Source organism: Pteropus alecto, unplaced genomic scaffold, assembly GCF_000325575.1.
Source record: "Pteropus alecto unplaced genomic scaffold, ASM32557v1 scaffold155, whole genome shotgun sequence".
Lineage (NCBI taxonomy): Eukaryota > Metazoa > Chordata > Mammalia > Chiroptera > Pteropodidae > Pteropus > Pteropus alecto.
This window is the reverse complement of record NW_006438113.1, coordinates 21,201,686-21,228,788: the sequence shown is the minus strand read 5'-3', so window position 1 is coordinate 21,228,788 and position 27,103 is coordinate 21,201,686. Positions and strand designations below refer to the sequence as shown.

Genomic DNA, 27,103 nt, shown 5'->3' with positions numbered 1-27,103 from the left:
AAGAGAGGGAGGGCCTGCCCTTGAGTTGAGGTTGTGAAACTGTGGGGCAGAGAGAAGCAGCAGTGATTTCTACAACTCTCCAAGAAGTTCCTGCGAATGCACTTACTCATCACCACTGCCTTTTATCAAGAATTTGAAGAAAAGAGCAGAAGTGAGATAAGCTAGAAAAAGCGAGTGGATGGTCTGCCTTATTTTTGGCTCAACTCTTTCATATTTTTCAATACATATTTTAATACAAAGGAGCAAACTGGTTCTCCCTTCTTGAGCGGTCCCTGGAGAGAGAAGCAGAGAGAGAATTGCTCTCGGCTGGAGGGGTCTTTGCTGCAATGGGTAGGAAGCGGCATGGAGGAGGTCCTTCTGCAACTATACTGCGTTGTTTCCCTCTTTCTGGGACCCCTGGCCTCCCTTCTCAGCTGCTCCACCCTGTTTATGTTGGCCCAGGAGAAAAAAGCTAAGCAGGGGACTTCTGCATCCTCCATCTTTGTACGAGTACGATGAGAGGCAATTTCAATTGCTTTTTCTCAGAATAGCTGGAGACTCAGGCTAGAAAGTAAAGGATATGAAACCATCTTGCTGAAGTAAGTGATTTGTAGCACTTTCTCATGATAATGCAACTATCTCTTGGATTGTTACCTAAATATACAGAAATCTGAATTTGCAGAATTGTTGAAGTGGGAAACATTTGTTTTTCCTGGATAAGTACATAAATAAATGAATAAATGGCTCATCTACTATTAAGACGAAATGATGTTTTAATTTGACTAGCCTGGCTGTAATTAACATTGTAAATATGCAGAAATAGAAGGGAAGCCATTTATAATACTTGGTACATATTGAAAAATATTACCAAGCCAAAGAATAATTTCCAAACCCGTAAAGAAAGGAAGGGAAAGCCATGGTTAAAATGGAGGAAACATCTAAACATTAATCTGTGTTCCAAAACTGCGCTTAAAATCCAAAATACTCAGCAAAGCCTTATTCAATGACTGTCATTCATGCTTCCTCACAGGTATTGCAATGAAAAGCGTCTGCCCTTTTGACTACTTGGCCAGCCTCTCCCTGGCCACTCCTCCACACCCACCCTGACCCCTCTGTTATACAGAAGCATTTCAGTCCCTAGAATCATGAAAGTCTTTAGACTTTGAACCATTACATAGAGTACAGTCTCTTGATGGAACCTTCACCTCTCTTCTTCACCTGAGAAATTTCTCCAGTCTTTGACTCTAGAACTCCTCCCATCCTCACCATCTTAAATGAGGTGACCCTCACAGGAGATTCCCTTATCAGAGTAGATTACCATTAGAAACATCTGCTTGGTCTCTCCTCCTGGATGGTGAGATCCTCTAGATTAGAAACCAAATTTTTCCTTGGCCTGGCATATTGTAAGTGCCCCACAAATATTTTTGGAATTCATGACTGCTTTTATTAAAGAGGTTGGTTATTTTCTCATCTGCATGCCACAGCAACTTAGCACTCTTTTGGCATGTCAAGCCTGATGACTGGTATACAGTCAAACGTAAATAAAATTTTCATTCTGTTTTGTCCATCCTTCTTAGACTTTGGGAATGATCATTGTGAAACCAAAAGAAGCCTGGGGTGGGGGTGGAAGTGGAAGCTGTCAATAACATTGGTCAAAGATTGAGTAAAATAGCCTTATGACATTAAGTAATTATGCGTTCACCATTTTAAAAGAGTGAACACCGTTCTTAAAAGGTATGGAATTTAAGACAACGGTATTATTTTAATGCAGTTTTGCATAGTAGATGCTCTGGATTCAAATCCCAAGTTCCACCATTTACTGATTTGGTGACCTTTGGAACATTCTTTATTCTGAGTTGCAGTTTCAACTCCTACAAAACTGAGAAAGAAACTCTGCCTCTATCCTAAGACTTCTGCCAGGGGCCGGGGGGAGCGGCGTGGGGAGAGGATTAAATGAAATAACGCACAAAGTAAGGGTTTATAAGCACTAATTGTTACTATTATTCTGTAACAGAGCTTTGTCTAGTTCCCGAGCATTTGAAAGCATGAACTCATAGAGTTAGCATTTAAAATGGCTGCTATTTATACCCACAAGGGCAAAATTCAACAATAGCAGCAACTTGTCCCTGTTCTCTTTTGCCTAACACAGGGCCTGGCTCATTATAGGCACTCAACAAATATTTTTTGAATGAATGAATGAACAATAATAACAAAATTAACTCACTTTCCTTTCAATAAATAACATATTCTATAATTATTGTATGGTACTACACACTATTGGACCAAAAATTAGAGAAGAATGACGTGAACTGTACTGAGTGACTTATTAACTGCCTGTAATACATTCCGCAACCCCCAAAATATTCTGATTAGTGGCAGGCAGCTTCTGACCAACACTTCTTATAAGTGTGTACAAGCCAACACAAGGCAATTAGATTAATGGACAGCACTTATACAGCATCAGATGTACCTGGTTTATTTGTTTTTAAACCAAGAACCACAATTTCCCACTTACTAAGAGTACTTATGTAGGTTTGTTTCCTAGAAGTGTTAGGTATAGTGGCTTGATTCTTGAACAATAACATGCAGAAGTCATTTGGCATGACTTCTGAGTCTGAGTTAAAAGAAAACTTGCAGTTTCTGCTTAAGTCTACTGGAACACTTGTTCGGGGTAAGCCGGTCCCAGTGTAAGAAATTTGACTATCCTGAGACTGCCATGCTTGTAAAGAAGCTCAAGGTAGCTATACGGAGAGACAGCACAGAGAGACAGAGATGCTCAGCCAACCCTCTGCTGTTTCAGTTATCTTAGCTAGGTGATAGACCTTTGAATGAAGACATTATATGGAACATTCTGCCATGTAACTCTCACCTTAGCTGCTGACTGTAATCTCATAAAAGATCTCTAGAACCCAGCTGAGCCCAGTTAACTCACACAACCACGGGAGAAAATAAATTAAACCACTGAGTTCAGAGATGAGTTGTTACACTGTAATAATTAGTAGACATGAGAAGATCCAAAGGTAAGCCAAAGAGATCACACACTGGTCACTTAACGCATCCATAATAAATTAGAATTAGCTCTGAAGTGCATTATATGATTAGCAGGGACAAAGTCCAGGAGAAGTACACTGGTAAATGCCACGAGAGGAGTCCTGGCCTGTTTAGTATTGATTTTATGTCTTTCAAAATTTGAAGCATTGGTGTTCATATTGTTAATCCATTTCTGACAATAAAATACCAGAGGCTGGAAAATGTTTAAACAAGAAAATAAAACACCCCAAATCTACCTTGATCCCATCATTAAACAAACAACAAAAGCTGTTCAGAGATGTTTCACTTCAATGTCCCAGCTATCTCCTCTTCCTAGTACTCCTGTCATGATGAGGTTAAGAGAAGAGGTTTCTAGTACCACAATCGACCTTTCAAAGATTCATACACTTTGTCTACTAGGAAATAATACAAAATAGAATCAGGGACCAGGAGAGAAGGAAAGATAATACGTATATTAAATGATTATCACGACTGTGACTTTCATTCTTTTTAGCTTCCGAGTCAGTGGCCCAGTGTCAGTACCTGGAATATACCTAACCCAATTTCCTTGCAATCTTTCGTTATGCCCACTAATGATCTTTTTCATGCTGAATAAAGGAAACAGTTCTTGGCTTAACAGTTAAAAGTATTTTCATGCCTTAGAAGTTTTTTTCTCCCTTTCTTTTTTTTTTTTTTGACTTTCATTCTTTTTAGCTTCCGAGTCAGTGGCCCAGTGTCAGTACCTGGAATATACCTAACCCAATTTCCTTGCAATCTTTCGTTATGCCCACTAATGATCTTTTTCATGCTGAATAAAGGAAACAGTTCTTGGCTTAACAGTTAAAAGTATTTTCATGCCTTAGAAGTTTTTTTCCCCCTTTTTTTTTTTTTTTTTTGCAAGGAATTTTCTTCTACTCTTTTCCCCCTTAAGACCATCACCAAGGAATACTTTTGTTGCATTTCCAGGGGTTGAAAGTTGTTTTCTCAGCTGGATGGAGATCAGAATCATACAGAAAGTTCCTTAAGGTAACTATACAAAATTATATTGTCAGAAACTTTGCTTAATTTCTCTGATGTGAAACGCAGAATCTCTCAAAGTATTTTGTAACATTATAAAGTTGAAATCAATAGTATAAAACACCTTAAATGATTTAACAGTAGAGACCCTCCAAATTACATGGGATTTTTAAAAAGCATGATTAGAATGAATAAAGAATAGTTTATATACTCTAGTGACTTATTAGGAGTTGATTTCTTAATAGAACGCAGCAAATAGTTTTATAGGTAAGCAGTCAATGATCAGAATTTAGAAGATTTAAATTTACTGTGCTTGTTCTGAAAAAAGTGATTCTTTTGATCATCACATAGTGAAGAGAAGGAATGAAAACTATTGGGGAAAAATATCCTTTAACTATTTCTTGTCTACATTATAGAACAGTAGAATGAGATCACATCAACACGGATATTTACTGAGCATTTATTATGTTCTAGGCACTGATTGGTGTCTTATGAGTATTATATAATTCTCGCAATAACATTATAAAATAGAATTCTTGTCTCTATTTCAAGATAAAGAAAACCCAGTTCACACTGGTGGAGTAAGATCACTTAGAATATGGGGAAAATCCAATGTAAAATTAGTCGGTTTGACTACAGGGTTCTGCTTTTAACTACTGCAATGTGCTATGCTATTGAACAAATACTATAAGAAATTGTTAACCAAAATGTAAGCTCTGTGAGGGCAGGGATTTTTGTGTGTTTGGTTCCACATTTAGTGCCCAGAACTGTGCTTGGCACATAATAAGTGCTCGATAAATATGTGCAACGGAAGTGCAGTGATTGCCTTTGGAGGTGGCAACTATGTTACTGGAGCGAGGAGAAGGAGGGTGACTTACTTTTCACCGTAAACTCTCGTACCTTGGGAATTTTATACCATGTGCATCTATCACCTATTCAAAAAATGAATAAAATTAAAACAAAACAAAACAAAACACAGGGACTGCAGATAAGTCATTTAGGCTGTGTGTTCCATACACTTGAAAAGAAATTTTGATATATACAGGTCTACTAGGTAGATATTAAGAAGTATATGTGCACCAACAAATATCTGGCAAACATAGAGAGGAAACCCAATATTTTACAATATTCGACCTTACTTGCTTCTTGAGACGAAGCAAGAAAAGAATAAGGCAGGAAGAAGGAGATGTATGGTATTAATGTGGTACTTCTGGTAGCTTCTAAAGCAGTGGTTCTCAATCTTGACCTCTATGCTGCATTAGAATCACCTGAAAATTCGTATTTCTAACAAATTCCCAAGTGAATCTGATGCTGCTGGTCCAGGGATCACACTTTGATAACCAGTGGTCTAAAAGATCCTCCAAATTAATAATAGCTATCTAATGGCAGTACTGAGTATCTATTTTCCTGGTGGGAATTACTAGAATAATTAAAACATCATATTCAGCAACTGAATTCAGTGAATCGAGTGCAGCATTTCTCAACTTTCAATATCTATCTATCATCTATCTATCTATCTATCTATCTATCTATCATCTATCTATGTATATCTATATCTGTAATATATGTATATTTACATGACATATATTATATTATCATGTCATATATTATATAATATATGTCATATAGTGTACATATATATCTATAATATATATATATATCTGTATCACCCAGAGACCTTGTCAAAATGCAGAAGCTGATTCTACAGGTATAGAGTAGATCCTGAGATCCTGCATGTATAACAAACTTCCAGGTGACTGCAAACCACACGTTGAGTAGCAAGATAGTAGAGCAATGCACTGAGACCTCTGCTATGAATAAAGCCAACTACTGCCTTTGAAGCATTTAGTCTCCATTAAAGAAGACAAGGGCACAAATAATAATACATTGTCCTACTACTCCTGCTGGCTACGGTTTTAGTGCCTTGCATGTGCTAGACACTGTGCTAAGTGAGCACTTTATATGCGTGGCTCGTTTAATCCTCAACCCTCTGAAGCAAGTACTATTACCGTCCTTTTATAGATGAAGAAACAGATTCAAAGAGGTTCAATTATTTTTCAGAACTCACAGGTCTAATAAGTGAGCACTTTATATGCATGGCTCGTTTAATCCTCAACCCTCTGAAGCAAGTACTATTACTGTCCTTTTATAGATGAAGAAACAGATTCAGAGAGGTTCAATTATTTTTCAGAACTCACAGATCTAGTAAGTGGTAGAATCTAGATTAGAACCCACACGGTCAGGTTGCAGAATTCGAGTTCTTAACCACCACACCGCAATGACAGGAGATGTACAATAGAAATTACAAAGTATTACATGAGCTCAAAGGAAGAGGACATCACATTTGATTGAGTAGATGTGGTAGATGTTGAATGGAGGGTGTGTGAGTAAAGATGATAGAAAGAAGAAAAAAATGGGAAGTTGGCCATTCCTAGCCAGAGAATGAAGCATGAGAGGGAAAGAATGAGAACGCTCCCAGGACGGCAAGCAGGCAGTTTCACTGGAGTGATAGGCAACCGAGTTGTGAGAAATGGGCTGGGGCTGGTTAGGTCATATTTTGAGGGCCCTTGAATTTGGATTATGTAATAACATTTGGCATCCACTTGACAAGCAACATATATTCATCAGTTGGCGGAAATGCAATTCTGTGTTCACCTACATTTTTTTTTAACTGAAAACCCAAACTCTCAAAGCTCTCCCTCTTCCTCTTGTGTTCTGCTCCCTAATTCTCTTCCTATAGCAGGATAGACAGTTGTATCCACCTGATAAACAAAAGGGTGACTGCCATTTACTGAGCACCTACTATTTGCCTGTCACTGTTCTAAATGCCTCCTGTATTTTATTTCTTTTCATCCTAACAGCAACTCCATGTGGTATTAACCCTGTTAGAAATGAGACAAATAAGACTCAGCACATTTTATTTTTTGAAGGTTCAAATGAGGGAAATAAAAATACAAATAACATTGAAGAGGATATATTCTCCATCAATTCAAAATCTTAATAAAAAGATGTTTATCTCCCTTAATGTTTAGACAATAGATATTCAGCATCGAGAATCCAAATGACTATATTTGCTCACATGTCTTTTCTCTCAATCTCCTGATACCGGCATTCTCAGAAAGCAAAAAAGAGTAGAAAGGAAGAGAAATATGATAGTAGTAGGACCCTGATCTACTCAAATTTTAGTTGTGAATGTCTAATTCTATTCTGGAGTCATACACCGGTTAATGAGAAAGTTACTTAGATTCCAGATTTGCACATATTTTGCTCTGCATTTTGCAGTTGGGATCAGGAGCTTATATTAAGCAAGGCCTCCTGTGAATGTTGAGAGATGGATACAAGGACGGAGGTGATGTGCAGATGATGGAATTGTGCCACCCACTTCAGTGGTTCATATGTGTAGCACAGGTATTCCTGCATCTGGCTGGAGGTCAGGAAGGTGTCCATAGCTCCAGTACCTTCTGTGATGATTGGAGGCACAGGGAGGCCCCAAGCCCAAGGTAAAGAATGGAGTGAGCTCTTGCTCCTGCACCCTTCTCATTCCACCTGTCCCCTCTGTCAGGAATGAGCATATGCTAGAGGCCTTCATTTTAACCATTTGTTTTCCAGCATCTCTTGGCAGCAGTGGTTGTTCTTTAAAAACATAAACTAAGTGCTGGAATATAATCTTATCTTGCTTTCCTTGCAAACATGTGAGAACAATGGAGGTAAGTTGAGAACATGTTTGATGAGCAATGAGTGAAATAGGTGGTCTTAAGAAGGCTGAAGAAGTATGTGTCATTTTAAGGGATTCATGTACCTCTTATGGGAGGGCCATCCACTGCTTTCTTTCTTTCCTTTTCCTAGCTCTATCTGCTCATAAGGTTCTGGCTTCATAGGTGGCCAACAAGAAATCAGGCTCGCATGGCAAAGTTTGCACATCTTTTAAATGATAACAAGAATAAGTCACTGTTACCCCATAGAACAAACAACTCTTTGGTCAGGCTGTTTTTTTTTGTTGTTGTTTTTTGTTTTTTTTGAGAAGTCAGTTTGCTTCTTTACTCTTAAATATTGTTCTGTTCTTTGTCACTAGATGTGCTTCTTTTAAAAAACTGTATAGTAGTTTACTGCTCCTTAATCCAGGCTAGACATAGTTTCTAAAGTAAGCATGCATGACTCAGTGTTGGAACTTTTCCAGACGTACCAATGAAAAACGTCCCCTGTGATCTTGGTTGGGTTAATAAACAAACTCATCCCAGAAAGGAAAAATAACTTAGTGTCTTTCCTGTGAAGAGGTAGAGAAAGACAAGTTTGGGACAGATACTATAATTTTTTCATGTTCTTATCAAAATTCCTTAACCCCAATCCCAAAATTCCTTAACCCCAATCCCAAAATTCCTCTTAGTCATCTAAGTAAGATTAGATAGCACACGAATTTTGTCAAATGAACATCTAAGACTAACAACACAATGCAGCTAGGAAGGAGTATAAAGTTTCTAACACTCTTCTCATTATCCCAAATCTATGCCATTTGTAAACAAGACTGGATGATGAATAAATTACTAGCTACAAAGTACCCCTCTGAAATCAGGCATTAAAATGTTGGTTCTTATTTGCAGAGATGTTAGGTAGCTAAATTCAAGATGGCGGTGTCCTGCCTACTGGGTCTTTCTTCTATTCATTCTTTCTTAGCTATTCATCTAGCTTCGATTCCAAATCCAGATCTCATTAGTCTCGGCTTTTCATTACTTAGGTGCATAAGGACCATATGTGCAAAATGAGAACATGATCACTGTCCCCAAGTAAAAAAAAAGGTACTAAGTGGGTAAGGATTTGGCCACTTTCTTATACCTAGACTGCCTTTCACTGTGCAGGGCAATGGTTTATTGGTTTTATATTTCTGACCTATACCTAAGAAGTGTACATATAAGATAAAGACACCCAGGGCCTACTGTCAGTTCTCATCCTCATTGCGGTTCTGGCCCAGATGGTCACACCATCCCTTCTCATTTGTAACTTCTTCCTCTAGTTCTCTAACCCCTCTTGCTCCTGGCTCTCTGCACACCACCCTGCCTTCCCCCGGCCAAGCATTCTCAATGCTGACATTCTACTTTCTTCTCTCTGTAGTTGGATCTAAGTGTGAGGGGGAAGGGGCAAGGGGTGGTCAGATTAGGCCCCACTTCCACATGAAGCAGGTCATACTTTCCAAGTAGATGAGCAGGGACTAAAATAATTTGGTATGGGGGGGTGGTGGAGAGGAGAAGTATATTCAAAATTACAACTTGTTTGGGCAAATGATAAAAACCTACTGTCCTCAGTCAACAAGCATGCTTGATTTCTTGCCAACTCTTAAGACAATCCTTCTACCCACTCACTCCACAGGCCAGTGCAGCTACTTATTCTATCACAGATTTTTGGGTGAAAAATACACTCATTGTCTGACTTTCCTCACTTAGAACTACTCGGTCTGTGTGTCTACATTCACGATGTCATGGACGTGGCAGCCATGGAGGTCACCAGGGAATTCCCATATTGCCTGTGCTCAACTGCCTGGACCCTCCCAGGGAAGTTCCTCCCGTGGCTTCCACTAGAACCCACTCTCTGGTCCCCCCGCATCCCTTGCTCACCACTCCCTCTCCGTGTCCTTTGGCTTTCCTTCTCTTAAACGTCCGTGTGCCCAGGGTGTTCCAGAACCACGTCTCTTCCTCCCATGTCCTGCCCTGGGGTCCTCATTCACAACAGTACTCAGCTTCATGTGCCCCTGTGTGCTGGCTCTTCTGTGGAATCCTCTCTCTGACACTTGGAGCACAGAGTTTTCTAAACTGGGAACACTTCGGCCAATCCCCACCCTTTTACCCACCCCACCCTCCAAATGTCTGTTTGTCCAAATTCTATCTATTTCTTAAAATATTTCCTTCTGGAGGCTTTCAGTAATCTCCCCTTGTTTTAAATTTCCTTGTTGCTTTATCTGTTCTCCTCTTATGGTATCTCACTGAATAGAAAGCTGAAGCAAAAAAACTAATTTCAAATTCCAATTTCCTTGATTACGTGAACCTGACAAAGTATTTTAAACTCTGTGAGCCTCAGAATTCTTGATTCAAATCAGGACTAATAACACCTTAAATTAGGGCTTTACATTAGCATTGATTGTAAATTAGGAGTAATAATAGTACTGATAATGCTCTCAACTATCTTGAGAAAATTAAGCAAGATAAGATACCTTATAACTAACATTTACTGACATCTCTTGGCTAAACCCTTTATACATGATCTCATTTAAAACTTGTAATAATTCAACAGCGTGTGACATCTAAATTATGAGGCACTATTGATATTAGAAGTTAAGGACATAGATTTGTGTATAAGCTTCTGCACTGATTTGTATGATCTTGATCAAGTTTCATAACCTGCTTGGAACTGATTTTCCATACCTAAAAATGGGAATACTAATGGTTCTAAATTACAGGGGCACTGGGTTAAGCAACATAATGCATAAAATGTATGTAGCTCAATGCCTCACCCACAGAACAGGCTCAATAAATGGTAAGTATCTTGTTTATGATGTTGAGTGTTCATTTATACGGGTGCTGTGGAGGGACAGAGACACAAATAAATGTGTGGAATTTAACCAGTGGACACACTCATCCATGAAGGCCTCTATGCATATATCTTAAGTGCTCTGATAGTGATAAAAACATCTCTGCTCCCATGGAGCTAACAGTCTAATTGGAAAGGAAATAAATTAATCACAAGTTGTCCAACTACTGTCTGTGGGTCAAATCCAGACTGCTCTCCTATTTTTGTAAATCAAGTTTTATTGTCACACAGCCACACTCATTTTTATAGTATTGTCTCCTGTGCTACAAAGGAAGAGTTGCATGGTTAGGGAAGAAACCCATGGCCTTAAAATTCTGAAATATTTACCGCTGGCCCTTTATAGAAAAATTTTGCTGCCCTCAGAAATTTGTGACTAATAAGTTGAGACAAGCACTAGAAAAATCAAAAAGTGTGACTGAGAGGACAATGAAAAAGGAACTAGCTAGGGCCCATACCCCACAGCACTTACCGACCAGCGCTAAGGACTGAATATTATTCTAAGTGCAATGCAAAACCTTGGGAGGTTTTTATTTTAGTTGTCTATTTGTGCTATTTTTGGTGTATATTTGTCTTATTTGTGGGAAGATGGCTACTTTTATCATGAAATACAGCAACCATGCATATGACTATGTAAAGTGGAAATGTACATTTAACAAACTGCTATAAAATAAACACCATCCAGGTTAAGAAACAGAACATTAGCACTTCAGGAGCCTCCCATGTTGCTATCCCTCCACCACTAATCACTTCCTTTACAATATTTTTTTTTTCTTGCCTAAAAAAATATATAACCTGCTATCTAATTTTACAATCCTAGCTTTAGTGTTACCTGGTTTTGATGAATTTTGTCTTTGCATAACCTACAACCCAGCAACCACATTCCTAGGTTTATACACTACAGAAATGTACGCATACTGGGAAAATATGTGTACCGGGAAACATATATAAGATGGTTCATAGAAGCTTTGTTTGCAATAACCCCAAAATGGAAACAAGCCTCATTTTCATCAACAGTAGAATGGATAATTTAATTATGGTACAGGCTTACAATGGAGTATTTTAAAGAAATGAAAATGAGCGAACTTCAACTATGTGTAAAAACATGAATGAATCTTGAAAACCTAAGTGTGGAGGGTTTTAAGCTAGGGGATGGAATAACATGGTGCAATGTATACTTGCAAAAGATTGCTGAGGATTCTGTGCAGAAAACTGAGTCAATAGGGTGAGGGTAGAAGTGAAGTCTTGTAAAGAGGCTCCTGTAGTATTCCATGAGAGAAGTGCTGGTAGGTGGGATTAAGGTGGTAGCTGTGGGGATGCAGAGAAGAGGGATTTGAGATGTATTTTGGAAGTAAAACTGATAGAACTTGCTGATGGACTGGATATGAATGGTAAAAAAAAAAAAAAAAATAAGAGAGAGAGAGAAATTATACATAACCACAGGTTTTGGCTTGAGTAATAGACCCATTTACTGAGATGGAGAAGGGTGGGAAGAGACACTGTTTTGGAGGGTATGTTTAGGGCATGATGAGTTAAAATATCTGTGAGAATCTCAATGCATTTAGCTGGGGAAGTGGATGGTGTGGATGAAAATCACTAAATAATTGCAATTCCAAAGACAGGCTACCAAAGATAAAATGGACTCTATTTTATAATAAAGGCTGAAGTCCCAGTCCACAGATCTTTTTCTATAGCTGGAAATTCCTTTAAATTCATTATTCTTTGATATGCAGATAAATCCTGGGGGCATCATTATAAAGCTGTTTAGTGAATTTGATAAACAGTTTAGGACTGTCTTGGTGAGAAGGGGTTTAACAGAAGGAAAAAGGAGCATGGCAGGCAAATTTTCTTGATCCTGCCTGTTTTCAGAAATCCCTTGCCTCTCCCTCCACTTCAATGCAATTGACTAAACACGTACTGAAGATCTGCTGTGTACCAGACACTATTCTGGGTTCTGGGGATACCATGGAGAATAAGATCTGGTCTCTGCTTTAAGTGTCTGCTTGACTTTATTGCCGAGAGTAACATGCAATTATATAATGTCTATTTGAAAGATCAGTTGTAAGCAGAGAAATATCAGACAAAAGGCTAGATGATTTAAGAGGCATTTGAACAATGATAAAATTTCAGGTGAAGAACGACTTCTACATAACAACCACCACTTCTTTGGACTACCTGGCTGCAAGCTAATCTCCAAGGGCTTTGCTAAAAACATAATAGTCTGATTTATTTATTGAGATGACAAGGAGATTAGGATAGTAGGATAGTCCTAGGTATTGGGTGAGGAGAAGTCCTAGAAAGTATTTTCCTGGTGGCTTTCTTGATATGCAGCTTCACATTTCCCAAAGTATTTCTCCTACTTTTTTGAATCTCAGATTGTGCCAAGTCAAATTCTACTTATTGTCTCCTAATTGAGAATACTTGGCTATATTTACTAAAACTATTTGCTTTTGGTTCTTCTAATCTAAATTATATTTATAGTTATATTTATAGTTTATATTTTACTTGAACTTGCATCTTGGTCTGTATATCTCTTTTGCTAAGATGGCCTGAGGAAGGTATAATATTTCTACTGTAGTCTCATTAAGAGCTTTAAAAAGTAATTCTTATTACCTTGTGATAATTTCCAAGAGCACGATCTGTTCCTTTTCCTAAACACACATATATTTTTTTAGAAGCTTAAGAAAATACATTCTTGAGTTCTGTCTATAAGAAAACAGATCATGTTGGAGAGGCAATGAAAGAGATGAACTAAAACCACAGACACTCAGATCTGTCTCCTTGTCTAGCTCCGCCACTAATCTGGCTAGGCAAGCTGGTCTACTTTTTTTTTTTTTGCAGAATAAAGAATTGTTTTTTATTACTTTATGTTAGTTTTAGGTATACAGTATAATGGTTAGATATTTATATAATTTATGAAGTGATTCCCCCGATCGATTACTCTAGCACTCATTTGGCACTAAACACAACCATTACCATAATACTGACTATAATTCCCTATGCTATACTCTAAATGTTTTGTAGCTACTAATTTGTACTTCTTCATTCTTTCACCTTTTTTGCCCAAGCAACTCAACATTTATTTGGGCTGTGCTTCCTCATCAGTAAAAGGGAGAGCATGGGCTACATAACACTGACCTACCCCTTTTAGTTCTTTGAAATCTGTGGATTTTAATTTACTGTGGCATTCACGGGGCACTGAATTTGGCACAAAGGTGAGCTGAGCATGACTCTCCTCATGCTTGATGTTGGTCTAAAATTTCATTGCTTTATCTTATCTCAAACCCATACCGACTTGATATTTACTTCTACCACCTCGGTACTTAGCTTATTTTTTCTTTTAATATTTAGTATCTACATTTGATCCTGAAAGTTTTATAGCTCTATCAAATCTGTAAGTAGCTAAGATTTAAATAATTCTTTCCAGCAAGGGTACCCTCACTCAGTTGTCTCATAAACCTCTTAGCGGAGTCCTATTTCACAGAGCCTGTTTTTGGTTTTTACTTTCCATGGCTTCCTTCTACTTCTCATTATGTCCCACTATAGCTCTTTAAATTTGTTCTGATAAACCAACCCACTAAAATTCTGTAGGCAAAAATAACATCTTCTACATTGTTCAAATGTATAAAATACATTTTACAGAAATTTATCATTTAAAGTCAGTGTTGAACTAAGGTCAAGTGTGAAATCTCTTGGGAGGGGGCCTAAGCTAGAAGACAATTTGAACCTTAATCTCAATTTTCTTCCTTCCTCTCTCTCTCTCCCTCTTCTTTTCTCTCTTCTTTCTCCTTCTCTTCTTTTCTTTCTTTTTTCTTTCCTTCCCCACTCCTTTCTTTTCTTTTTAATTACAAACAGAATTGGAAAATGTAAGAATCAAGCTGGCACTAGAATCAAGATATTAATGTTGTATTTATATTAATTTTAATGTATGCAACATATTTTCTGGGGGAAAAAGGACAGTAGGGCATTAAGATTTTTGTGAATCAGTCTAGGCCTCTGAGCTCTGCTCACCCCTACCCAGATAATGTGGGGCTTAAAAACCTGCCTTAAATAAGGTTGCTTTCTCTCCTTTTCTTCTACTGCTCTGCTTTGCTGAGACTTCAACCTTTGTTCTACTCTGTAACTTGGCTCCATTGTTCCCCTAGGTCATTGATTGATAACATTGTCTAGACTTGTTTTCCTTTTTATTTTATTTTTTTTTGAGAAAGTAATCCAAACATTCTTTCTCCTACACTAATTTCTCAAAGTGGATGGAAAAAAGAAGAGAAAGAGAAAGCAAAAAGAGAAAGGAAATAGAGACTACTATTGGCACTGTTCCCTTAATATTAACTCATATTTATTATTCAGAATTAAAATATTTTCCCATATTACAAACTCATTATTTTCCTTCTTGAGAAAAGGTAACCATACACATTTCTTATTATTTCTTATTATTTGCTTTAAAAAGCTGCTGATATTCTCAGTACCCTGGGATACCAGTGTAAATGGTCTCATTCTAGTGATTATACAGAGAAGTTTTCACAGCATGCTGTTGTTTCATGGAAATAAGCATTTGCCACAGTCCTCAGGACTTCCTGAAACAGGCAGCCCTGATCCAACTGAAGTGGCAAAGCTTGGGGAAAACTCTCAGGTAAATGAGTCAGAGGTCAAAATCATCATTAAGGTTGTAGGGGCCTTTTACAATTATAATTTCAAAATAATTTGTTTTGGAATTTACCGTAATAAAGAAATGGCAGTTGATATAGCAAAGAATGATGTAAATACATGGTGGGCCAATGTGGCTTACCAGGGTTCATTTCAGCCAAATTTAGGGACATCAGCCAATACAAATTAAAAGTATATTATAACTAACCTCAAAAATATCTTAATCTTCAATAATAGATTTTAAATATCTTCCATGGACAAAGCAACAGCCTTGCTATACTCTTTGATCAGACACCTAGAATACTGTGTTCGGCTCTGGCCCTCTCAATTTGAGATGGACAGAGACACATTGAAATGTGCATAGGAGGTTGAGCATGATGGTGAGAGAACAGTGCAAGGAAGTAGTGATAACATGCTTAGAGGGGAAAAAAAAGACTAAGAAGAAATAGCGAAAGTGCTTTTAAATATTTGGAAGGTGGTCACACAGAAGAAGCAGATTTTGTTCTATAAAGTGCCCAATCTATCAGAGCCTGAATCAATGAGTAGAAGTTACAGACACTTAATAAAAAGAATTTTAAAGTCAGAGTTGTCCATAATGAAATAGGCAGTTTGGGAATCAGGGAATTCCCATCATTTGAGGCTCCTGAGAAAAAGAGTTCCTGAGCAGAGGATTCTATAGAGCCAATTCCAGCACTAAATGGTTGTTGTTCAGACCGAGTACCCTTTAAGCAACCCTTTCCACATGAAATTTTTGATCATTTTGAAATCAAAAACCATTTGACTCCAACAGCCCATGGACACACCCATAAAACAAGGGCCGATATATTTAAAGATGGACAAAATGAGAATTAAATTTGCTTATTGATTTCAAACTCCCAAGCTGAGATAAACCTAAAGGAAATGATTATCATTTCTAGTTAAATAGCTAGATCAATTATCATCAAATAAAGACATTCAAAATTTATTTTTTTGTAAATATTTGGTTAGTTATCCACATACATAAGGATATTATTATACAGTCCATTCAAACGTGGCTTCTCATCATTGGGATATTTTATTAAAAACCAGCAAATTTTTAGGCCTGTGAATGTCATATTATATTTCATAATAATTCCATTTGAAAAACACCCTTTGACATCATGAATTGCATGTATACACATCTATTTTTCTTTTACCGTCTGCATATCAGAAATTACTATGAAAATGTGGCATAAGAAGGCACTGAAATATAATATGACAGTAAGACATTTTATTCCTAAAGTCCTAAAGATGATACAAATATTATCCATTTGGGGATAGAACAGAGGTAAACATATAGCTGATGTTTTAGAGGAAAAGAAAGAAAAATGAATGAAAGCCTTTAACATTTATCAAAACAGTATTTACAAACAAGGAGACAAGTCCTCTCCGGTCCCTGATGGCCACCAGGGCATTAGCTATCCTGGGTATGCAGTCCCCGGCTACATACTTACAGTAGGCAGTCACGGGACACAGAAAAGTTAGCGTGACTGGATGAGGTAGGCTTGCCCATTATTTAGGTTTCCAATGAAATTTATGCAAATCAAAGAAGGAACTAATAATTAAAATAGGGAACATTTCCTAAAGGCAGAGAAAGTCTAGCAACACTAAGACTGGCCCAAGAGAAAAATACTACTTGAAGGATGGCAAATGGAAGAAGCAATAAGACAGAATACAGTTTTGGAGAGTTAAATGATATAAGAAAGAAACATAAGTATAATACAAAAGTACATGTTTCATTATTCCAGCAACACTCCACAATTTGCCATCTTTATGATATTTACGCACTGTAAAAATGCTAGTTTTTTAGTGAAATTTTTAAAGATGTCATTCTAATATATCTATATATTATGAGAAAATATGTTGATTTTTAAGTAAGGCAGAAAACAGTTTCTTTTAAGCACATGAAGTATAGCTATAATCATTTATGTTTTGATTTTTTTTCATAAAATCAATATTAAAAATTTATATTTTAAAAGCAGTTTTGTTTAGGTTGAATTTTCATTATTAGTTCAAGATCAAAAGGTGCTTTTACTGCAAAGTTTAGAGTAAATCACAGAATGGGCAATTAATCCCTTGCCTTTAAGGATACCTTCTCTTAAAATATATTTTAGCTATAAGCATCAATCAGTTTTTCTTTTCTAGATTTTCAGATGTAAATAATAAAACCCTCAATTTCATGCTTAATAGAAACAAATAGAAAGAATCTAGTCTAGATAATTAGTGACACTTATTTTCAAGCTGGAAAATGGTTTCAAGAATTGATTCGAAGAGACTAAAAGAAGACAAACTAATATCAAATATGTGTTGTTTAAGTGACATATAAATTAATAATCTCAATAAAATGAAAAGTTAGTAACTCAAGGAAGTGTTATATTTCAAAGAAATGGGAGATAAAGATGGTGGTTAAGTTTCATCACAATAAAAATGTGCAAATACCTTCTTCAACATCTGAGATATATTCGCCATCACTGAGCATTTCAGGGGCGTTGGCTTTACGAACTGCATGATTTAAGTGAACAATGTAAGTGTGTGAAAAACGCATATTTTTGATACTACAACACACATTTTAATGTTCCTGAAAGCATTTTTTTTTTTTTTTTGCAATGAACTTTTCTCAGGAAACAAATACATAGTCGCTCTTAATTATTATGAACTCAAAGGGAGTTTTCATACCTTCATCATCAGACATATCAAGAACTTCATTCATTGTTTCTGGAACATTCATTTTGTGCTTCTCTGTGACAGTCTAGTAACAAAAAAAGCAATTACTTCAGTGTGAGGGGATTGCATGTTTTAATGAGACTATTTCTTTCTAAATTACTTGGTTTATTATTAGTTTACTTATGTGTTGCATATCTTGAAGCCCCCACATATGAAAAGACATCAAAACTGTCCTTCAGTAGCACTAAGGTTCTCACCATATACATGGCAAGGTGAAAGAATTTTAGGGGCAAAAGACACCAGCTTAAGAGATTTAAGTCCCTAATTAAGCTTTCCAAAGGAAAAGAGCAGAGAGATGTCGCCTCTCCTAGACCACTGCTATACTTTTTTCATGGTCTGATGTTGAACCTGTCACCCCACTCTACTAAATATCTTGGCTGAAGATAAGCCAAATGAACAGCAAAAAACATGTCTTTACTACTTGTCAAGTTAGCCACTTATTTTGTCTTCCCTGCCTATATGTGTACATTTTAATTCCAGGAATAAATCAAAATATTGAGATTGCATAAATTACATAATTTAACAACTATGTATATGAAGAAAGTATTTTAGAAGTAATACATTTGCAAGATCATAGTAACCTCTATAAAAATTTAAAGAACAGTATAGTACAGAGCAAAGGTCTTATTGAACCTCTTACTTGCTCTTTGATAATTTTTTACCTATATAAATTGTAACCATCTAAGGACACTGATGGCATCACTTGTTAGAAAATCTTAATGACTTAATGTTTTAGTTTCAAAACCAGTCTTTTTGTAATTCCGAGCATAAGAAAGTCTATGAGACAAATGAAGATACACATTTCAATAAAGCAACTGGAAAAAAAGCTAGACTACTAAAACTAAGAAAGGGTAAAATCCATGGGTTCTTACTGTAGCTCTTACAATGCTTGATAAATGTAATTACACCCCTGTCCTCAATTATCATGCTGAAATAAAGCATCATTTAGTACCTCTTCCAGTATGCAATACTGCAACTGAACATTTTTTAAAATAAATATTTTAGAACAATTTTAGATTTTCAGACATATTGTAAATCTAAAATTGTTCTAAAATATTTATTTTAAAAGATAGTATAGAGAGTTCACTAAGTGTTCCCTATTATTAACATCTTATATTAGCATGGTACATCTGTCAAAATAACAAATACTAATATATTATTATTAATCAATGCCTATATTTCATTCAGATTTTTAAAGTTTCTACCTAATGTCCTCTTTATGTTCCAAGGATCCCATCTAGGGTACCATTTTATCTTTAGTTGTTACATCTCCTCTTGGCTGAGTTTCTCAGACTCTCCTGGTTTTTAATGACCTTGACAGTTTTGAGGTGAACTGGTTAGATATTTCGTAGAATGTCCCTCAGTTGGGATTTGTCTCATGTTTTTGTCATTAGACTGGGGATATATGGTTTTGAGAGGAAGACACAGAGGTAAAGTGCCGTTGTCATCACATTGTATCAAGGGTACCAGCAACATGACTTACCAGTGCTGACGCTGACCTTGGTCACCTGGCTGAGGCAGTGAGTGTCAGGTTTCTCCATTGTGAAATTATTCTATTTCACCCCCCCGCCTCCTTTTTCACACTGTTTTCTTTGGAAGGAAGTCACTATGTTCAACACAGACTTAAGAGTGGGGAGTTATATCCCACCTCCTTCAGGGTGAAGTGTTTTCATAAATTACTTGGAATTTTTTTGCCTGAGAAATTTGTCTCTTCTTCCCTACTTGGGAAGTCATTGATTTATCAGTTCGGCCTCGTGAATATTTATTTTATATTTTGCACTACACTCTAATACTATTTTATTTATTGTTGCTCAAATTGTTCCAACTTTGGACATTGGTAACAACTGATTCCTGTGTCCCTTTGACATATCCCCATTATTTTGCGTGTGCTTATTTATTTACTTATTTACCTGGGAGGCTATTTCCTTATTTTTGGCACTGCAAGATGTTCCAGGCTAATCTCGTATATTTCCTACCCCAGGTTTAGCTAGATTCAACCACTTTGCCAAGAAACCCTGATTCCCCTTATCAATGGTATTAGAAACATATGTGAGTGATAGATGTACTCTGCTCATTGATACTCAGGGAATTGAGTATTTTACATAATGCAATTTAAACAGCTTAGTTCATATCTCCTGAATATCAGCTTCTAGCTACTCAGTTTTCTATGCTGCATGATTGTAAAGTCACTAACTAAAGCATCTTTCTCAGAAGTGCCACATCATACATGATACTCATAAGGAAGATGCTTTTTTGTTTAAGGTGTTTTTAAACATTTAAGTCTGCTTATGGAGACTATGGGGCCCCCGTAACCAGCTGTGCAAAGGGCCAGCTGTGGTGGAGGCTGCACTGTGTTTAGTGAGCTTAAGATCACAGACTCCGCCCTGAATGGCATCAACCCTTGTGCAAACTGGATTATATGCAACTGCTACAGCAAGGCTGACAAGGTGGTGTCTCAACTTGAAATAAAATCTCAAATACCACAATGCTGCTCTAAGTTTTAGGGGCCTGGATGGAGTCTTCCAGCCAATGTGAGCACTTCATTTGGTGGAAGCCTCATTTCCTTCCTTAGGCCGACCGGACTACTCCTGTTGGCATGAGCCCGGTCCTCCCTGTCTTGCAGAAACCAAGTTGTCTGATGATGCTGACAGTGAAATGGCTCAACTCCCAGACATGTTCTGCCTTTCACTAGGCATCTGAGCCTTGAAATCCTTCTCTGTCAGTAGATTCCTGAAGCGGTAACTTTATTTTCTCCTAAAGCTTTTTTTTTTTTTGATCAAAGAAACATTTGGAACTTTCTTAATAGGTGACAAAGTCATTTACATTCAACCAAATAAGATTTTTATTTTGAACTATTATAAAAGTTTCAAGACACTATAACATTGAAATAGAAGTCTTATAGATTTATTGTAGTGAGTTCAAATCTTTTACAGCATGGTCATACTTGGCCATTTTTTAATACCTTGTCCTCCTCCCTCTCCTTCCCAACCCTAGGAAGAGCTAAATGGGATGTCTATAAAATTAAGATTAATAAATGTTATTTGTTTGAATTCTTTTCTTGAGAATTTAATAATAGATTTTAAGATAATGACATACTCAGGAGGTATATGAAAGCGTATATGGAAATTTATCTCTTACACAAATATCTTGAAGTTAGAAATGTGCCCTGACTGATAATTATTGTGTTAGTTCATCAAAGTTACTGTTTTCTCTTTTATGTGTTACAAAACTTCTCTCTTGTAATCCGCAGGCTTATTATTTAGTTTCTAAAGCATATACATAGCCAAATAACTCAACCTACAGGTAGCTACAGAGCCATTCCACTTGTTTTTTATATGAAGCACTATATATATAAACACTTTGCAGATGCGAACTATGCCTTCTTTCATATTGGAAGGTGGCAGATGAGAAAAGGAAGTGGAGCTGATAATTGCAAATGTTCCAGGGTCCTAAATTTACCTTGTATGGAGTCAATCGCAAGTCTGTGTGTTGAGTTATGCAGTCAGGAAAAACTCAAATAAGCTTCTGATATAGTGCAGTATCTGCTCTTGATTCCAAAGTTACCCAATCCTGATGCAGTTCAAAGGTACCAGATGGGGTTAAAAAATGACTTATCCTAGAGGCTGCAGCTTGAAAAAAGTATCTGACGCAATAAGGCCTCCTGGTAAAGATTTACTTTGAATTTTAATACAATAGCTATTGTTTTTCCTATGAAAACTCCAGTAGGTGAATGGAAGAGGAGAGTGGTAGTAAAAATCAAAACGATCCTATCTCTAATGTTTTATTTTTATAACAATTGTTCTTTTTACAAGGACAATAATGTATCTATTATCATTTGTGAGTTAAAATATTTTAAAGAACCAACTGAGAACTTTCGATTTTCTAATACTGCCAAAGAACGATGTTAAAACATTTCTGCCTTCATTTCATTAAAACTGTTTAAATGTCAAAACAATAAACACATTTAGCTTTACAAGGAAGTAAAAAGTGTAGAGCTACTATTACAACTTTTAAAAGCGTATTTTTAGTGTTTTGAAGTTTTCTTAATATCAGAAATTAGAATTTTACAATGCTGACTGCCAACAATGAGATGGCAACATTTGGAAACCTGGCTTTGTCTATGAACGGAGGAAAGAAGGTTTATCTCTGAAAAGCCCAGGGAAAATCTACTGTCTGGCACCTGGCTCTCAGGGTTGCAAGGTCCAGCATCCACTACTTACCGTCGTGGTGATGGTCTCCTCAGTCACAACCTTCAGGGTGTCGACCACTGAGATGTAGCCAAGCCGCCGGGCAATGGCGAGGGCCGTGTTCCCGTTCTGGCAGGAGGGAGATGTGGACAAGGAATTAACAAGTCGTTCCACACATCTCAGGGCCTGTATGTTTCCACACATTTCGCCTATACAAAACCTAAGGCGAATGTCTCATCTGTCCCATCCCACTGTCACACACAAAATGCTGTTTCATCAGAGACATACCTTGCACGAAACCCACCTAACCTGTTTCTACTCATACAGCAGAGTCTGGACTATTGCACTCAGAATCTGAGGCTTTTTAATGTTCTGAGTAATCAAGAAAACAAACACTATTTCTTTCTCTATACAGACACAGGCGCGGGCACACACCACACACACACACACACTTCCTACTAGGTGGAGGGACAGTTTTTAAGTGTGAAACACTAATCATATCTTTCTCTTTGGATAGCTCACAATATAGTTATTGTCTTTTTTTTCCCTTCATTTTATAGAATATTCTGTTCATGCCTATTAATGAAAGTGAAAAAGCAACATTGGCGCACGACAAAAAATGTAAGACACCAGTGCCCAGGCCCATCTCCTCCTTCTTCCCTTAGCTGCCCCTTTGCTCTTACCACAGTGAGTTCATTGGGGGAGGCATTGTTCTGAAGCAAGACATTGATTATATGGGTGTGTCCCTGTTGAGCTGCTTGATGTAAAGGTGTATACCCATTCTGTGGAAGGAAGGTGGAAGAAACGACTCTTATTTCCTTGGACACAAAGTCTACGATTTTGGTGGACGCATAGGGGAAAGGTGTTTACCTTTGTTTTGGCATCGACTTTTGCGGAATGCTGGAGCAGGAAATTGACAATCTTGATGTTTCCGTAGTGGCAGCCCACATGTAGCGGTGTGTATCCCATCTGTAATTATGTATAGTTTTTTTTTTAAAAAAAGAAACATCATAAGTATACTTTCAGTAATAGCTATCCTAAATAGAAGCAAATTGTTATTTAACCTATTTTTTTGAACTGGCAAAAATAGTTTTTTCCCCCTACAAACAAACAAAAAATGCCCTTGATGATTCTCAGAGCTCATTTTAGGTATAAACAATAAAACCATCTCACATGTAGATTGTTATATATAAATAGACTAATCCAGTGGCTTCTTCTCAAGGGCTCAGGAGAGTGTTCTATGGAAAGACTTGGACTAGAATTTATTGAACACTGTCTTCTCTAAAAGTATAAAATCAAGGTTAAAAAATATATGGTGGCTAAATGATAACACAAGGCAATAGATGATTATCAGAATGCATGAGAGAGAGAATGAAACAGAGAAATACTAAAGCTGAAGAGGCTGGTGTGAGTTCAGGAGGACTGAGAAGTATGAACTTGATCTAGGTATACATGCTCTAGTTAAAGCCTCCTGCCTACCTGGAGTACCACATTTTAAAAACTACTGATTTAGACAAAATAATGGATTGTTTCTCAAATGAATATCTACCTAACCCCTGAAAGGCTAAAAGTTCTGTATGAGAAATACTAAAGCTGAAGAGGCTGGTGTGAGTTCAGGAGGACTGAGAAGTATGAACTTGATCTAGGTATACATGCTCTAGTTAAAGCCTCCTGCCTACCTGGAGTACCACATTTTAAAAACTACTGATTTAGACAAAATAATGGATTGTTTCTCAAATGAATATCTACCTAACCTCTGAAAGGCTAAAAGTTCTGTATACTAAAAAAAAAAAAAATATCTATATAGTATGTATATTCTAGATATTTTTTAAAATAAGGATATTCCAGATTATTTTCTAGATGGACACATTGCAACAGACACCACTACACAATTTCAATGCCCATGTTCAATTTCTGTTTGTGAGGACACGGGCAGTACTGGATTGTTAAGAGAGCACTGACCTTTTTAAATATTTCTAAATGGTCATGGGGGTGGGGGGATCCATGTATTCAAGATCTCATACATGATGTATTTCATATATGATGGCACTAATGTGTTATTATGATGACTTTGTGTTATAGATGGAATGTGTCCCCAAAGGTAGCATGCTGAAACCCTAACCTGCCATGTGATCACGTTTGGAGGTGGTGATTTAGATGATGAGGGTGAGTCCGCATGAATGGGATCAGTGCCCTTATAAGAAGAGACAGGAGGGAGTTCATCTCTTCTCTGCTCTCTGCCATGTGAGGATATAACAAGAAGGTGACCACTGCAAATCAGGAAGAGGACCCTTATCAGACACCAGATCTGCTGGCACCTTAATCTTGGACTTGCCAACCTCCAGAACTGTGAGAAATAAAGGTTTGTCCAGTCTATGGTATTCCTGATGCAGCAGTCCAAACTGACTAAGACAGTCTGACAAATGGATATATTTGGATTTGAAAAGGGGATGCCCAGACCATAGTCAATTGTAGAAAGTGAAGACACCTCACCAGGATGTGCAGCCCTAAAGAGCTGACTCTGGTCACATGCTGTTCCTCAAGTGAACTATCAGTACACCCACACTCCTGCTGATATGCTTATCTTAACTGTATGTACAAGCAACTGACTTACGTCGCTAAAGCCACTTCATGCCCAATGAAAGCTGCCCCTTTCTCGTGACCAGAATCCACTTGCTTGCTTTGCAGGCCTCTTTCACGGTACTGAGGAACTCAGGATACAGCATTAGGAATCAGAATGCAGCTTAGTGAAGGAGGTGTGAAAATACTTTTTTCCAATCAGTTCTCCACACACTGAGCTTAACTGCTTATTAAGCTCAAGTTTATTGGTAAGCCTAGTGGAAAAGATTTTGATCCCAAGCCAACCAAATGCAAAAATCTAAATTTTAAGAACTCTGCGTTTTTAGTCAACCTGACTAAGCAATGATGTATACGTTTCTGATGGCTCTTGTTCTAAATGTATTAGAGCTTTCTTTTTAAATAAATGGAATCATTTTAAGTATTTTAATGTACAGAGTTTCTACTCATTCTTATAGCTTCCTGTCTATTTTTTAATTTAAGCCAATGAGTAGAACTGTACCATACATTCCATCTGTAGCCTGCTTGGGGATGTCTTCTTTACCAGTAAGATTTTGAAAGTTCATAGGGTATAATAAACTCCTATTCACAGGTTAAGAAGCAAGTCCAAGCACCCTCTCTTTTTTGCATTTCTGCTCTACTCAACTGTGGGACAATTACAGCCTCATTTCTGCCAAGAAGATAAAAGAAAAGAAAAATAATTTTTAAGGGACAGAGAGATGCTTTCCAAACTGTATCACTTGTAAAGAAGGAAAAAACTATACATCTCAAAAATATCAGAAGTACAAAAATGATTACTGACTGTGACCTGAATTGGGCTGAGTTAGGAGGAAGCACTAGTAGAAACCCAAGACTCTTAAACTGCAGGGTCAGGTGTGCAAACTAGGAACAGAAAGGACAGCTCCATTTCCTCTCCTCCCAACGTCCCTTGAGAATCATTGCCATACTTCCTGGCTGAATTTTGGTGTATGCCTTGGATATGTTGAGGCAAAACAAATATTGAGAAACTTAACTCTGTCCATATCTTCTAGAATATTTAATCTATATAGAGAGGCAACCAAAAAAAATGTTTAAGTCTCTCTCTCTCTCTTTCTCTCTGTGTGTGTGTGTGTGTGTGTGTATAAATAAAACAACATGGGGTGAATTTTCCATGAAACCGCAAATTTCTAGAGATTATTTTTTCATGAAAGGATTCAAGCAAAATGACAACTATCAGCTACATCCAGGCTGATTTTTTTTTCAGAACTAAAAACACTTCCATTTTCAAAATGTAAAGTAACAACAAACCATCCGGCCACTACCACTGACTTTATTGGTTTTTCTGTTAATTAATCAGGTATACCTAGGAAGGCATTCAAAGCTAAGGACAATGATATTTTTTAGAATGTAAAGTTTGGGAGGGAAATAGCGTGAAGGGAGAACTGGGACACTAGGCTACCAAATGAGGCCATGGAGTCTTCAAGGGCATAGAGAATTTCAGAAAGGCAAGAACTTCACGGTCCTGCCGACGCCTATCCTGGCCAGAGACCATATATTTGCCTTACTTCTTTAACACATAGTTTAAAAAGTATCAAGGATCTTGCCTGGTCAGGTCTCTTTCAGGCAGATTCTCTTTATTAGAACACAGTCTGGGTGGAGAAGCCATAGCAATAGAGCTGGAGCAGTGTCCAAAGCGTGTCTACTCAGAGTTGCTCCATCTGGGCTAGTCCCGTAAATCCAGTCTGAATTTGATGTCTGCAAATCTTTTTACCTGGTGATACCTCTGTATAACCAATATCTTCAATATCTGTCCATAGACCTCATAATCTATTCGTATTATACACAAGTGTTTGTATTTGCAATATAATACTTAATAAACATTCGTTTTTGTGAAAAATATGTGACATATAAAGAAAGAGGTATATTTTAGAGTGAATGAAACAAATTTGATATGAAGAGGTAACAAAATTAAGCACTGAAATATGTACAGAGAAATGAGATTAATATGAAGTCCTGTCTTAGATGATGGTACGAAACATCCATTTATCTTACCTGAGTTTGAAATTGTGGCATTATATGAAATTAATCAGTAATTTCTTTTTTCTTTATGAAAAGAGCTATTTTGGTGGGTTGAGGGAAGGAGGGAGACACTAGTGATCACACACCATAAAGAATTTAGCAAGTGAGAAATAACTGATTAAAATTTAATTTATCCTTTTTCATAGACTATGCCTGGACTATCTTAGAGGTCACAAATTACTAACAAATTTTTCTATGTGCATTTTTTACATTGGTCACAGAAACTAAGAAAGGTATAAGATTTTATACTTTGCCCTTGAAGAGTGGATCTGTTGTAACAAGGATCAAGATTGTTA

The 27,103-nt window shown here is 37.1% G+C and overlaps 1 protein-coding gene and 1 long non-coding RNA gene across 3 annotated transcripts in view; one reads left to right on the top strand and one right to left on the bottom strand.

Moving 5' to 3' along the window:
* ANK3 (ankyrin 3) overlaps positions 1 to 27,103 on the bottom strand; it is a 556,993-nt gene that overhangs the window by 83,947 nt on the left and 445,943 nt on the right. Inside the window, exons 19-24 of one of the 2 annotated variants that reach the window (XM_025049362.1) lie at positions 23,043 to 23,141; positions 22,856 to 22,954; positions 22,206 to 22,301; positions 17,938 to 18,010; positions 17,701 to 17,763; positions 4,905 to 4,958 (exon numbers count right to left, since the gene is read on the bottom strand). In XM_025049362.1, coding sequence (XP_024905130.1) covers positions 4,905 to 4,958; positions 17,701 to 17,763; positions 17,938 to 18,010; positions 22,206 to 22,301; positions 22,856 to 22,954; positions 23,043 to 23,141 — 484 coding nt within the window. The remainder of the gene's footprint in view (positions 1 to 4,904; positions 4,959 to 17,700; positions 17,764 to 17,937; positions 18,011 to 22,205; positions 22,302 to 22,855; positions 22,955 to 23,042; positions 23,142 to 27,103) is intronic. The other variant, XM_025049361.1, reaches the window with a different exon arrangement.
* LOC112482676 lies at positions 107 to 27,103 on the top strand. Its single transcript, XR_003047385.1, has 3 exons — positions 107 to 578; positions 3,976 to 4,035; positions 24,255 to 27,103. It is a non-coding gene; the product is annotated as an uncharacterized LOC112482676 (long non-coding RNA).